General features: G+C 41.2%; 1 protein-coding gene across 1 annotated transcript in view; it reads left to right on the forward strand.

Moving 5' to 3' along the window:
- Positions 1–13,183, forward strand: part of SND1 (staphylococcal nuclease and tudor domain containing 1) — a 409,429-nt gene that overhangs the window by 32,230 nt on the left and 364,016 nt on the right. Inside the window, exons 3-8 of the mRNA XM_039243180.1 lie at positions 2,326–2,446; positions 6,776–6,854; positions 9,127–9,287; positions 10,019–10,110; positions 10,772–10,930; positions 12,339–12,445. Of these exons, the coding sequence (XP_039099111.1) occupies positions 2,326–2,446; positions 6,776–6,854; positions 9,127–9,287; positions 10,019–10,110; positions 10,772–10,930; positions 12,339–12,445 (719 nt within the window). The remainder of the gene's footprint in view (positions 1–2,325; positions 2,447–6,775; positions 6,855–9,126; positions 9,288–10,018; positions 10,111–10,771; positions 10,931–12,338; positions 12,446–13,183) is intronic.

Consider the following 13,183-nt stretch of genomic DNA (forward strand, 5'->3'; position numbering starts at 1 on the left):
CCCGACCCGAGATGGAACACAACTTGAGAAGGCTGGTTCAAGAAAGCATGATTACAGAAATTAGATTAGTTTTCTTAATAGGATTAGGTAGATGTCCTTTCCAAGACCAAGAGTATAGCTTTCTCTTATTGCCCAGAGACTGACCAACTGTAAAACATGAGGTCCTGAGAAGGGTGCTCCTTCAGCAAGTCTTAAAAGCTTTTAGTAATTTTGTTTAGTTGGTAGAAATTGGAGGTTTACTCATAGGTGCTAGATAGTTCCTTGTGAACTGACCCTTGATAAATGAGTTTTTAATCAAATTCCTTTAAGAGTACTTGTTGTGTCAGAGCTTATCCAAGTATTTAGGAAAACTGCATCTTACTGAATTTTAGATATTAGTGCTACTCAAAACCGAATCCTGAACAGCAGACCTGTAGCTGAGGATGTTTTTAGAGTTAAGTGGATCATTAAGGTAATAAAAGTGGAGGAGGCTGTGCTAGTTTGTTCAGTATGGTTTTTGTGATGTAGCTGATAATTGGGCTCATTTTTCAATTATAAGACTCTTTTTGGTGAGAAGTGGCTGTTTTCATTTTTAGGGGGTAGAGATGGGACATGAAAGTACTGTGAACTTTATATGACCATTGAGTGATGGGCTCTTTTGCTCTTGGGTGCTTTGAGGAGAGAGCATTAGATGAGTGAGGATAAGCTTGTTTTTCTGTCTTTGAGAGCACTTACACAGGATCGATTCTTCTAGAAGCGCTCACAACTGATGTTATATAACAGTACTAGTTTTGTGGCTACCAGTCCAGTGGGTTGGTGAACTGCCATTTTTTGATTGACTTCTGGTTTCTGGGAAGTCATATGGGCATTTTCTTTTAGAAAAGCTTGTTGGATAACTCCATGGAATAATCTTAATGGCCTGAAAAGGTTAGCAGAGGCTTCCTTTCCAGGCCAGTGATGTACTGTTTGTCTTTACTATGTGTAGCCCCAGCCCTGTGGCTCCAGGTGATTATAACAGACAGTTGTACACATATTGTGTACACTTTTCCTTGTTGCACTTTGCATTTTTTCTGTACATGAGCTCCTGCATATCATATATTCCCTGAACTCTTATGCCCTCCTTCCTCATTTTTGTTCTGAGGGAACCTGGGGGCACTGAGCTAGGTCTAGACTATAAATTGAAGTGCAGGTGGCTACTGACACAGGACTACTTCAGAGGAGACAGCTCCCTTCGTACCATCCTAGAAGTGATGGCATGGGGATCTGGGGGTCACATAGAGACTCCTTTGCATTGTGGAGATACGTGGTTCACCCCTTGTGTCCGGACCTTACACGGGGAGAGGAAAGAACCACCATTGTCAAGATGTCCCCTTACCAGGGCCTGTACTGGTGTCTTCCATAAGATTATGGGACCTGGGTCCCACTGCCACATCCTCAGACTACAGCAGGAAAAGGAGACATTTTGGGGAGAATAGATCTTGCCCTTCTCAACTCTGTTCTTAAAAAAGGTAGGGGGAATGACACAAGCAAGGCTCTATTTCTTTTTCTTTTTTTTAATGTTTAGTTTTGAGAGAGAGAGAGCGAGAGCGAGCGAGGGGCAGAGACAGAGGGAGATACAGAATCTGAAGCAGGCTGCAGGCTCCAAGCTGTCAGCACAGAGCCCGATGTGGGGCTTGAACCCATGAACCGTGAGATCATGATCTGAGCCAAAGTTGGATGCTTAACCTACTGAGCCACCCAGGCGTGCAAGCTAGGTTCTTTCTTGAGCTGGAGACTCACTCTGGGAAATAAGAGCACTAGAACCTTGCCCTTACTGACAGTTGTGCCTTGAGCTGGTTTCAGGCTAGTTTAATAATTTGTGAAAGCACTTTGCAAACTGGAAAGAGACAAACAAATGGAGGTAGTAGTTATTTATGTTTTCCCTTTGACTAGGTGAGTTCCTGGAGCCTGGACTTCCCATTCAGGAGTGGGTTGATAAATATAAAGCATTTAGAGTAGTGGCTGGCTCATGGCAAGTGCTGTAAAATTATTGGCAGTTATTATTCATGAAGTAAACTTCATGTAGAAGTAGATCTGAATAGAAAGTGATGGAGGAGAAAGTACTACTGCCAGTATCTGGGAAGCTGTGAAGCCTGTTTTCAGGGCCTGTGCTAGTTAAATCAAGTGCTAGATCTTCCTTTTTTATGAGCCCCCTAAATGTGTGATCTGTGTTGTGTGCGTTTCATTTATATGTTCCCCTCAGGGCTTAGTGTAGGGTCAGGGTATTGAAGGAATGAAGTTGCCTGAATGCTGATTCTGGTTGGGAACTAGGCAGTTCTTACATGACACATTTGTTTTGTCTTTCAGCCCTGGGCATTTCCTGCCCGAGAGTTCCTTCGGAAGAAGCTGATTGGGAAGGAAGTCTGTTTCACGATAGAAAACAAGACTCCCCAGGGGCGAGAGTATGGCATGATCTACCTTGGAAAAGGTGAGTTAGCAAGGAGAAAAGGACTCCTTTCTAAGTCTAAAGTTTCTCCAAAGATCTGGTTTTATCTTGTAGAAGACCCGTGTGAGTTCTAGTGGTGGGAGTTCTAGGACAGTTGGCTGTGGTTATAATTGGAAGTCCTTTGAGTACCAGAGCTCATGGTGCTTAGGTGCAGGGGATTGACCCCCGATTCCTGCTCCTTGTTTACTCCTGTGCCTGCTCTCCTGGCCTGATTTAGGTGTGTGTTGCACACCCTGGCATTCTTCCTTACAGTTAGGCCATCAACCTGTGCAACTCCGTGGCTCTGTGCTTCTAGGTCAGAGTGCTAATTGAATTCCTATAGATTTCCTGTTGCATCTTCTGTTTCCTTTATCCATCTTGTGGCTTTTCTTCTCCTGGGGCTTTTTAAGAAAAGAAGAGTTGTTTGGGGCTTGTGGGGTTTTGCAAGCCACTTGTTTTGTAATGGAATGGAAAGAATGCAGGCTTTGGAGTTGTGTAGATGTGGGTTAGAATTCTGGCTTCTGTTACCATGTACCCTTATTTAAATTTTAACTTTTGTAAGTTCTAGTTTCGTTTGTAAGCTATTGAGAGAGTTGAAGGAGATAGTATATGTAAAGCACTTGGCTCTGGCACAGAGTGTATACTTAGTAGCACACATATGTCTGTTGTTCAGCTGGGCCAGATGGCTCATGGGACATTAGGTGTTCTGATCTTTCTTGGATTAGGAGGGAGAGGAGAGTACGATTGTGGAATGGAGTTTGAACAGAAATCAGACATTGAAAGGATTGGTAGGATATTTTCCATAAAGCAGCCATTTTGGGAGTTACTTTGGGAGCAGATTTGTTTTTTGTTTGTTTTTTGTTTTTTTTTGTTTTTTTACAATCTTCGATTAAATTCTGTGATTCTTTGATGGAATGAACTTCCTACTGAGCTGCTTTAGATAATCTTTTGATTTGGGTAGTAAGTAGCTGGAAATAAGGAAACAGGGTATGTGGCATGGCTAACACCATCCTCTTAAGATTCTAACTGTAGAGGTTTTGGAAAAGTGAGTTAGGGATGACCCTAGAATTGTTTTATTTGATTTACCCAGCAGATAGACACCCTTTTCACCCTCCCAGACAGAGGGCTATCTGCTTCTTGATTGTATGGGAAACTATAGAATTATATCGTATCTTTTCAGAAAGATACAAATTTATTTTTTACCCAAAATTCAAATAATATACTAGGATATAATATACTTAAGCATTATTGTTGGATGGATGCTATTGGTTAGAAAGAATGTAATACAAATAGAAGCCCATGGTCTTCAAAATGCAATCACTCCAGGATTTTATCACCTAAAAAACTGCAGTTTCACAACAGCTGGTCAGTCTTCTGTTGCTCTGACAGAGACCTCACTGAAACTACCGAAATGTCAGGCATGGATAATTTCTGTAGGGACCAGCTTTAAGAGTTCTTTTAAATAAACTCAGCCTTCAATTAAAATGGTCTAAGTGTTTATGTTCAAGGAAATTGACATTTAAAATTCTTTGTTTTTAGAAAGTTTATTTTTAAAAGTGACCCAGATTATAAACTGGATATACTGTAGCATGCTAATGTACTAGTGTTTAAAATAAAACCTGGTACATAGGAGGTGATCAATAAATATATGCTGAAAGAATTTTTGGAATTACTTACATCTTTCAGTTTAAAAGGTTTAAATGACTTAAAGTTTAATGTTTTTAATCTTTTAAAGAAATTTCAATGCCAATTGTAATGAAAGGAACAGTGGCTTAGATAATTTATATCCATATGTTTATCCTATGTCATGGTTTCTCCTTTTTAATTTTTTAATTTTTATTCTTTATTTTTAACTTAGAGAGTGTGTGTGCATGTGTGTGTGCTCAAAGGAGCAGCAGAGTGAGAGAGGGACAGAGAATGAATCTTAAGCAGGCTGGATGCTTGTTTAGAGCCCAATATAGGACTTGATCCCAAAACCCTGGGATTATGACCTGAGCCAAATATCAAGAGTTGGACACTCAGTTAACTGAGCCAGCCAGGATCCCCACTCACTTCTTTTTATGTCGGGGAAGAATGGTAGAATTTGGGAATTTGTGGTTGATCTAGAACTTACTGAAAAAAAAAAAAAAAAAAAAGGTGAGTCTTCTGACATTTGGAGAAAATACAGTCCACTTGCTCAGAATATCATCCCAATTGTGAGTTGATCAATTTTATAATTTGATAAGTAATAAGCAAGAGTCAGATCCTTGACTTACAAATTCCCCATTTCAGTATTCTATCCACCACGTTTTGTTGCCTCCTTTAGGAGTTCATCCAGGGAAATATATTTTTCTCCCTTTTGAAGGAGCAATCAGAACTCAATTTTTAGAAGTGGGTCAGCCAACAGCCATTTCATAGTGCTCTGTGCCTGAAAACTGGAAGCTGTTTGGTGTACAGCTGATTGGCTGGTTTTATGACCACACACCTTGTTTGTAACTGGGCTGCTTTCCACCCCCCTGACATTTTGGCACCTTACTGCTCAACTCTTTCTTTCTTTCTTTCTTTCTTTCTTTCTTTCTTTCTTTCTTTCTTTCTTTCTTCCTTCCTTCCTTCCTTCCTTCCTTTCCTTTCCTTTCCTTTCCTTTCCTTTCCTTTCCTTTCCTTTCCTTTCTTTCCTTTCTTTCCTTCATTTTGAAAGAGAGTGTGTGAGTGAGTGGGGGAGGGGTAGAGAGAGAAGGAGAGAGAATCCCAAGCAGGTCCCGTGCTGTCAGCCTGGAGCCCAGTGTGGTGCTTGACCTCATGAACCATGTGATCATGACCTGCACTGAAACTTGAGTTGGACACTTAACTGACTAAGCCACCCAGTCACCCCTCAACTTTTAATTGTTAAATCCTTAAAAACCCTTCCTTTTGACTTTTGCTCTTGGGAGTCGTAATACTTGCTAATGTCAGATAGCTCTGTGTGTCTGTATCTGGCTTCAGTAACCTCAGTGGAAAGGTTCTTAGGATTCATGCTCAGCCTCAGAACCTGAGAATTCATTTTTTTTGGGGGGAGGGGGTGGAGGGGCAGAAGGAGAGAGAAAATCTTAAGCAGATTCCACGTCCACGCAGAGCCTGATGCAGGGCTTGATCTCGACTGTGAGACCATGATCTGAGCTAAAATCAAGAGTCCGATGCTTAACTGCCTGAGTCACCTAAGTGCCCCAAACCTGAGAATTCCTTGTATAAATATCATTCATCTCAACTTTCCTTGATAGGAAAAGAGGCTTATAATTTGCTTCTGTAGAAATTTGGGCAGTGCTAATGGCAAGGCATTTAGGCTGGGTTTGGGGGTGGTGTGTATATTGTTAGTGCTTACAGAAGTGATATATAGTGTATCGAATATAAATCTCACAGACTTTTATTCTGTGCTGACATTACCTATCAGCTAGACTCCCGTGTTTGTTTAATCTGGGACCTTGTTCTCTGCCTTATTAAAGATTTTTATGTGGCGATTCCTTTACCGCTTTGTCTGACAAGCAGAGATTTAAGAGAAAACGTAGACTGAAACTTTTTCAATAGGATGGAAATGCAATTAATGTTTCAGGTGCCCAGGTAGGACCTAATCAGGTTGAGTTTTAAGTTTAACTTCATTTTTCTTGCCTGCTGCTGTATGATAGATTAGACACCTAGACATTACCTCTGCCCTCGTGTCTCCCAGAGCTGGAGACAAATGGTGTAGCTTGTCTTGTGTCCTCTTGGAGCAGATAATAGGGCATCCTGAGAGGAATTGGACTTTCTGTGTAAAACGTGATAGACATTCCTAAATGAAGCCATGTGATTGTACAGGTGTGACGACTCAAATTTGATTTGTTTTTAATTCCTGCTGTTGTGTTGGGCACTGTGCTAAGAGATTTACAGACATTGTGGTTTAATTCTCACAAGAAGCCATGTGGCAGGTACTCTTCCGTATTTATAGATGAATAAATTAAGACACTGAGAGACCTTGTCTAAGGTATTAAATGGCAGAATTTGTATTCTGCTCCAGACCTCTGCTTCTTAGGTCAGTGTTCTTTATACTCTCCTGGGCTGCCATGCTTTCCTTCAGTCCCCAAGATTGCCTTTGGCCTGGGAGTTACACAGGAAAATTGGAAACAAAGTCCTAAGAAGATTTATAGACCTTTGGGTCTTTGAGAGTAGACATTATAGGAGAAGAGGTTTTCTGAAAAACTCAACACTGTATTGTTGCCTTGTCCAATTCTCTGGCAACATCACTCTCCTTGAAGAGCTAAGGGTGAAAGTGGTTCCATTTGAGCTCTGCCTCTGTTGGAGGGAGATTTGAATCTTGTGTTTAATTCCCTTTTTCCTCCTCAGATACCAATGGAGAAAACATTGCAGAGTCTCTGGTTGCAGAGGGCTTGGCCACCCGGAGAGAAGGCATGAGAGCTAATAAGTAAGTATTCATTCCTCTTCTGACCCCTTATAGTCCATTGTGAGAGCTGGGGTTACTCTAGGGGGGGTGGGTAGTCAGCTCAAAATGCTTTGCTGCATTTTCTTTCCTGTCCCCTGTCATACAGTGGGGAACTTCTGGTAATCTCCTGGTTTTTTGGTACATTGCTGCCTTAGTGTGGATTATTCTGAGCATTGATTAGTGACATTTGACATGTATAACTCCTTTAAAAATAGGCTTTGAGACAAGACACTTCCATTCTTTATATTCATAAGAGACCATAGGCTATGTCTTATGCCACTGATATTCAGTTACAGAGTATTTATCCATCTAGTCCCAAAGATTTATTGAGCACTTTCTATATGCCAGGCTGTGTTCTGGGCACTGAGAATACAGCCATGAACAAAGAGATAGCTTCTGCTAACATTTTAATGGGGAGACAGACAATAAGCCAATAAACAAATAAATATATGATACGTCATGTGCAAGAAACAAGTGCAGTAAAAAATAAAGTGGAGTGAATAAATAGAGTTCAAAGCAAAATCTGCTGCTTAGAAGCTAGAGTAACCGTTAAAGGCTCAATGGTTCTGTTTTAAAATCAGGGAAAATTTTCTCTCTCTCCAAAGCTTTTTAAGTCTGTTTTGGTCTGTAGATGGCCAAGCAGTAGGTAAAAATGTATGTGTTTAGCTAATGGCAGTGGAACTTAATGGAAATGAGTGTTAGTTATGTAAGCTTTATAGTACATGTATCATGTTCAAGTTCACCAGTGTTGGCAGCAGTAGGATGGATTGCAGCTGGCTTTAATTAACACTTTAGTCTCTGAAAAGTGATATGTTACATCAGTAATTTGGAGGCTAAAGATGCTGTTTAAATCATTAAGTCCTTGCTATATTATATGACTGCTGTTGGTGTGTAAAAGGCTTTAGGTAAATATTTGCATGAACTGTATTAGTGATGGGAATGAGCAAAGGCAAGAGTATACTTTTTGCATTCTTCCTGCCTTCATAGACTTTGGGGCCAACCCATTCATCATATACTGAGGGTCCTTTTTAACTGCAAAGAAACATTTGCTGGAGCCTGTACTTGGGGAGTGAGCATGTGGGAATTTAATGAATAAAAACATTTGTCTTAGGTGGTGTTTTTGGAAGCATGCTGAAGTTGTATTTTAAGGAGGACTGTTGACATGATTGTCGTTGCAGTAGTTTCTGGGAATCCAGTTTGCAACCAGAATGAAAAATTTTTAAGAAGCCCATGCCTATATTGTACCATCTCAATAAAGAAATCTCCCCTAGAGTCTCTTCTTTTTTTCTCTGAAACTGTCTTTACTTAAATTCTCCTTTTCTTGGTTTCTATGTTTGCTTCTATATCTGAAGTATATTTTTTATTGAATTCTGTTTGCAATCTTGGGTCTCTAAGAATGTGACTGTCCTGTTTGGGGGAAGGGGGACACAGCAGTACTGAAGACTACTGGCTTGAGAAATTGTAGGTCAGGAATCCCAGTATCCCTACTGCTCAGGGTGGGAGGTTGAATTTATGCATACCGCCGTTGATGTCACCAGGTATTGAGATTGTGGAAAGGCCTTGCCGTTCACGGTTTCCTTTAGCTTACGTGTGTGTGTGTGTGTATTATGTGAGAGAGCATGCTTTATTTTTTGGTCTCTCTTGCTTTCTGGCTGTTCTCTTATATATTTGTTTTCTTGCTTTGTAAAGGAGTCTTCTATTTTCAAAATGGAGGCTTTTCAGACTGTTTTTGCTGAGCTGGTCTTATTGTATGTATAAGTAGCTTTGGGTGACATCTGTAATAACAGTATTTGTTCTGCATTCCCCAGCCCTGTTCTGCAGACAAGAGGGAGTAAGGGTGATTTTTAGTCACTTTCCTTGTGTTGCGTCCTGCTGAGCTCTGCCTGGATTCCAGTTCCTGATTCTGGGATGGTTAAATGAAGCTGTACCCCCTGGAGTGGCTTCCCTGTGAGCCACCAACTTGTTCTCTTGTAGTCACTGATGGTGGCAGTACCGAGACGTGTGTTCTTTGTATCTTCTCATTAAATGCTCGCAAGAGCGAATCTGTTTGAGGGAACAAGTCTGTAATCTGGAAATTGCACTCATGGTGATTTTCTGGTTATAGGCTTGGGTCTGCAGCCATAGATCTGAAACAAGTGCTTTGGTATCTTCAAGTGGAGCAGATGCCGAAGAAAGAGTTCAAAGAAGAGCCTGATTTTTTTTTTTTTCTGTTGTGAACTCACTAACTCATGCGTGTTTATTTTTCATGTCCTAGTCCTGAGCAAAACCGGCTCTCAGAATGTGAGGAACAAGCAAAGGCAGCTAAGAAAGGGATGTGGAGCGAGGGAAACGGTTCACATACTATTCGAGACCTCAAGTACACCATTGAGAACCCAAGGCACTTTGTGGACTCGCACCATCAGAAGCCTGTCAATGGTGAGGCTAGTGGGAAAAGACCGACATGATGCAGGGTGATTTCTGTTTGCTCTCAAGTCTCTTGAGGTTTATCAAAACTATTTTACTTGGTATCTGAAGGAAATTGTTAAGAGAGCAACACCACCATGGTATTTTGGAAGGTAACTTGAATCCAGTGTACATAGGTTACATCAGGTATATTTTGAGAGAGGTTAGTCCTTTGCTGGTACAGGGTAGTAACTTGCTGGTAATTTTCCACATTGGAATCTTCCTGTTTTCTAAAAGATGCTGCTTAAATAACATCCCCGAAATGTATATTCTATAAAGATGTAAACACAGACACACATACACACACATACACTCACTCGTGCTAAAGCTCTTAGCCCAGTTTTGAGACCTGGTTAACTACAGACTGAGTAAAATTATTAGCAAATCTGACTCACTGTTTTTTGCTGGCACCTGGTACTCAGAAGAGCATCTTAGCTTATGGATAATAAAGCTCAGGGACGAGCTGTGAGATCCCAGGAAGCTCAGAAGATGGAGAAGTCAGTGTAATCTATATTCCCAGGCGTAGTTTGTAGAAGAGTCTATTGTGTACACACTTGTGATCTCCCAGTGCTTTGTCACTTCTCAGAGGGAGGCTTTCTGAGGGTTTTGGGGAGATGAACTTTGTTAAATGGAGCTTGGATGGGCAATGTTTATTCCTGGCATGACTTTTGCTAATGACTTAAGTTATTTATTTTGTCACACAGCTATCATCGAGCATGTGCGGGACGGCAGTGTGGTCAGGGCCCTGCTCCTCCCAGATTACTACCTGGTTACGGTCATGCTGTCAGGGATCAAGGTCAGACCATACACTGGGCTATGGGGTGGATATAGGGTTTGTGGAAGTGTTCAGTGACAGATGGATTCTTCTACTCTGGGGTTTTGGACTTACTGACTCTTTCTAGTATGGGCCATTAACAGTGACTAGAGTACTTTATACTGTATGCTTTGCAGTGGGACTTTTCTCATTAGATCAAACAAGATTAAAAACATATTTTAAAGATTTATTTAAAAAAGTATTTTGAAGTACTCAGGGTCTGTTTTGAGTGGGCTGTGTGGAGAGGTTGTTGAGACCCATAAAGGAGAGGTGAGAGGCTCTGATGTTTGCTGAGAATGGCTTGTTTCAACGTAGGGTATCCATTTTGATTTTTAAAAAATCAGAGATTTAAAACTAGGCACTGATTGATGAATCTTATCTTGGCAAGGGGTCATTTTCAACTATAATTTAAAATTTCCGCATGATAGTGACCTGAGTTATTTGTCTTACCAAGTAGTCTGAGAAGATCTATTTCTAGACACTTTAACCAGTATGTTTTTAAAAAGGGGTTATAAGACCTGATTTGCGACCTTGCCTCATTTAGCTTTGTGGCACTTGTGGTTTTGGACAGTTTGGTGTGGTGTGAGAGTGCCTGGTGCTCATGTTTAGGCTGTACTACTCACCTACCTTGCTTTTGCTTTAGTGCCCAACTTTTCGACGGGAAGCAGACGGCAGTGAAACACCAGAGCCTTTTGCTGCAGAAGCCAAATTTTTCACCGAGTCTCGACTACTTCAGAGAGATGTTCAGATCATTCTGGAGAGCTGCCACAACCAGAACATTCTGGGTACCATCCTTCATCCAGTGAGTGTGGCCGTGCAGACTGAGCTGTGTAGGGTTTGAAGGGGGGGTACATTTGGTGTTTGATGGCCTATGGTTTGCTACTTTTATTTTTCTCTGTATTTAAGAGCCATTTAAAGATCTTGGCAGGATTATCATCTGATTTTTGAGGCATTTTCTAGGGAGATATCAGTTAGCTGATAGAATTGGACAGATCTGCTGAACTACTCACTTTTAGAAAGTGGATCTCAACTTTTGAGTTTGTAAGAAGAGGAGCTCTTGACTTATTTCAAGTGTTGGTCCTTGATGTTGAGAGGCTGCCACACAGATGAGAAGTGGCACTGAAACATGTGGAATAGGATTGCTGAGGTTTGTATGTAGGCCTGGAAGGTAGCTTTTTAAAGTATTGGTAGAACTATGATGAGGAATCCTTTCTATGGAAAAATGACTCTGTGTACTCCAGGCCTAATCCAGTTACTTCCTAACTCTGCTTTTGAGAAGGAAATAGGTTTTCTATGTTCTTCTAGTTGTGATTATCCATTCTACCTGGGCATAGACTTTGGTAGGAGGGTTTCTCCTTGAAAGGAAATGACCTTCTTTTTTAACACCCAAGTGTAAATGCATTTTCATTATTGTCCCCTATGTCCAGTACAGAATAAATTCCTGTTACTCTTATTCTTTGTCTGGAGAATTCTTTCATGATGGCTGTTGTGAAAGGCTGGGACGCTTGGTTTGGAGTGTGCCAAGGTCATGGCTGTTTCTTCTGGAGTACTCGCTATCTGCTGGTGCCCTACCAGATGGCTCTGTGGCACAGGAGAATGGAAGTTGTAATTCATTGGGCAAAATGTAGCTGAAGTTATTGCTTAGTCAGCCTGTTCTTCAGCTCTCTCCTTCTGAAAAGGGGTGTAAGTGCTGATCTTAGGGAAGGAAATAATAAGGTGTAATCTCTACTAAAGATTAACATCCTCCTTTGCCCACAGGAAGAGCTATTGAAATGTCAATTCCATTCAGTGCCACTAACATTTATCCTACTCCTGTTAAGTGAGCATTACTGTGGGGATGCGAAGCCAAGGCTGTTAGGAGGAGCCACAGAGTGGGGCCTCTTATCTTGGGGCTAGTTTCCTAATGAGAGGAACTCTACCCTCTCTTTCCTTCCTTCTTTCCTTCTTCTTTCTTCTTCTTTCTTTCCTTCTTTCTTCTTCTTTCCTTCCTTCCTTCCTTCCTTCCTTCCTTCTTCCTTCCTTCCTTCCTTCCTTCCTTCCTTCCTTCCTTCCTTCCTTCCTTCCATCCACCCATCCATCCATCCATCCATCCATCCATCCATCCATCCATCCATCGTGAACTGCAGTGTAGATTGTGGCTGTTAATTGTGTCACAAGTCTAGAGATATGGATTCTCTTGTGCCTGCCTTCTCATGTGCCTTGTTTTTCAGAATGGCAACATCACAGAGCTCCTCCTGAAGGAAGGTTTTGCACGCTGTGTGGATTGGTCAATTGCAGTTTATACTCGGGGAGCAGAAAAGCTGAGGGCAGCTGAGAGGTAAGGTCTGTCAGTAAAGCCTTCTAGCTAAGGATCTTATTTAGGATCTTTAGGGAAAGAAATCTAGCCATCTTTTCTCCCCTATCTATGTCCGTATTTGTTACCTTTCAGTAATGGATTAAGGAAATTCCAAAACAAGGCTAGGATTTCATACAGGAGTGGTTTACTTATAAGTCTTTTGTTGTCTGACTCACTGCTGTACAGTAAGGGCCTAGATCTTCACTCAGAAATTGTTCTTCATCAGATTTGCTGCTTTAATGCTTTTGGTTCCCTTTTTGTCCAAGCCCTTCACTTAAATTCTGGATTTTAGGCATTTGGAATGACATAGCTTGAGGCTCATTTGAAGATGATACAGTTACTTACTGGCTACTGCCTAACAGGCAGGCTGGAGCCAGGGGTATGATGGAAACATGGAGCCTGTGGGTCCTAAACCAGGAACCATTCAGTGTTACTGTGAGGCCTAATGCCCTCATTTATTGAAGCATGTATTAATTAAAAATGCTAATGCAACTATGAGGTACTGTTGTCACATTTTCAGCTAGGGGCCTCATGGTTAAAGCAGATGTAGAAAAAACTTACTTCCAGGAAAACAGTAGTCGATATTCCAAAGATTAGGTGGCTGTTTCAAGTATTGAGGTAAGAATTTCTGGGCGTAGGTGAATTTCATTCACTAGACAGGGTAAATGGAAGAAAATGAAGCAGGTAGTAAGAGTAGATGAGTAGAGATGGTGTTTGGGG

Source organism: Hyaena hyaena, unplaced genomic scaffold, assembly GCF_003009895.1.
Source record: "Hyaena hyaena isolate Hyena2069 unplaced genomic scaffold, ASM300989v1 scaffold_8, whole genome shotgun sequence".
NCBI lineage: Eukaryota > Metazoa > Chordata > Mammalia > Carnivora > Hyaenidae > Hyaena > Hyaena hyaena.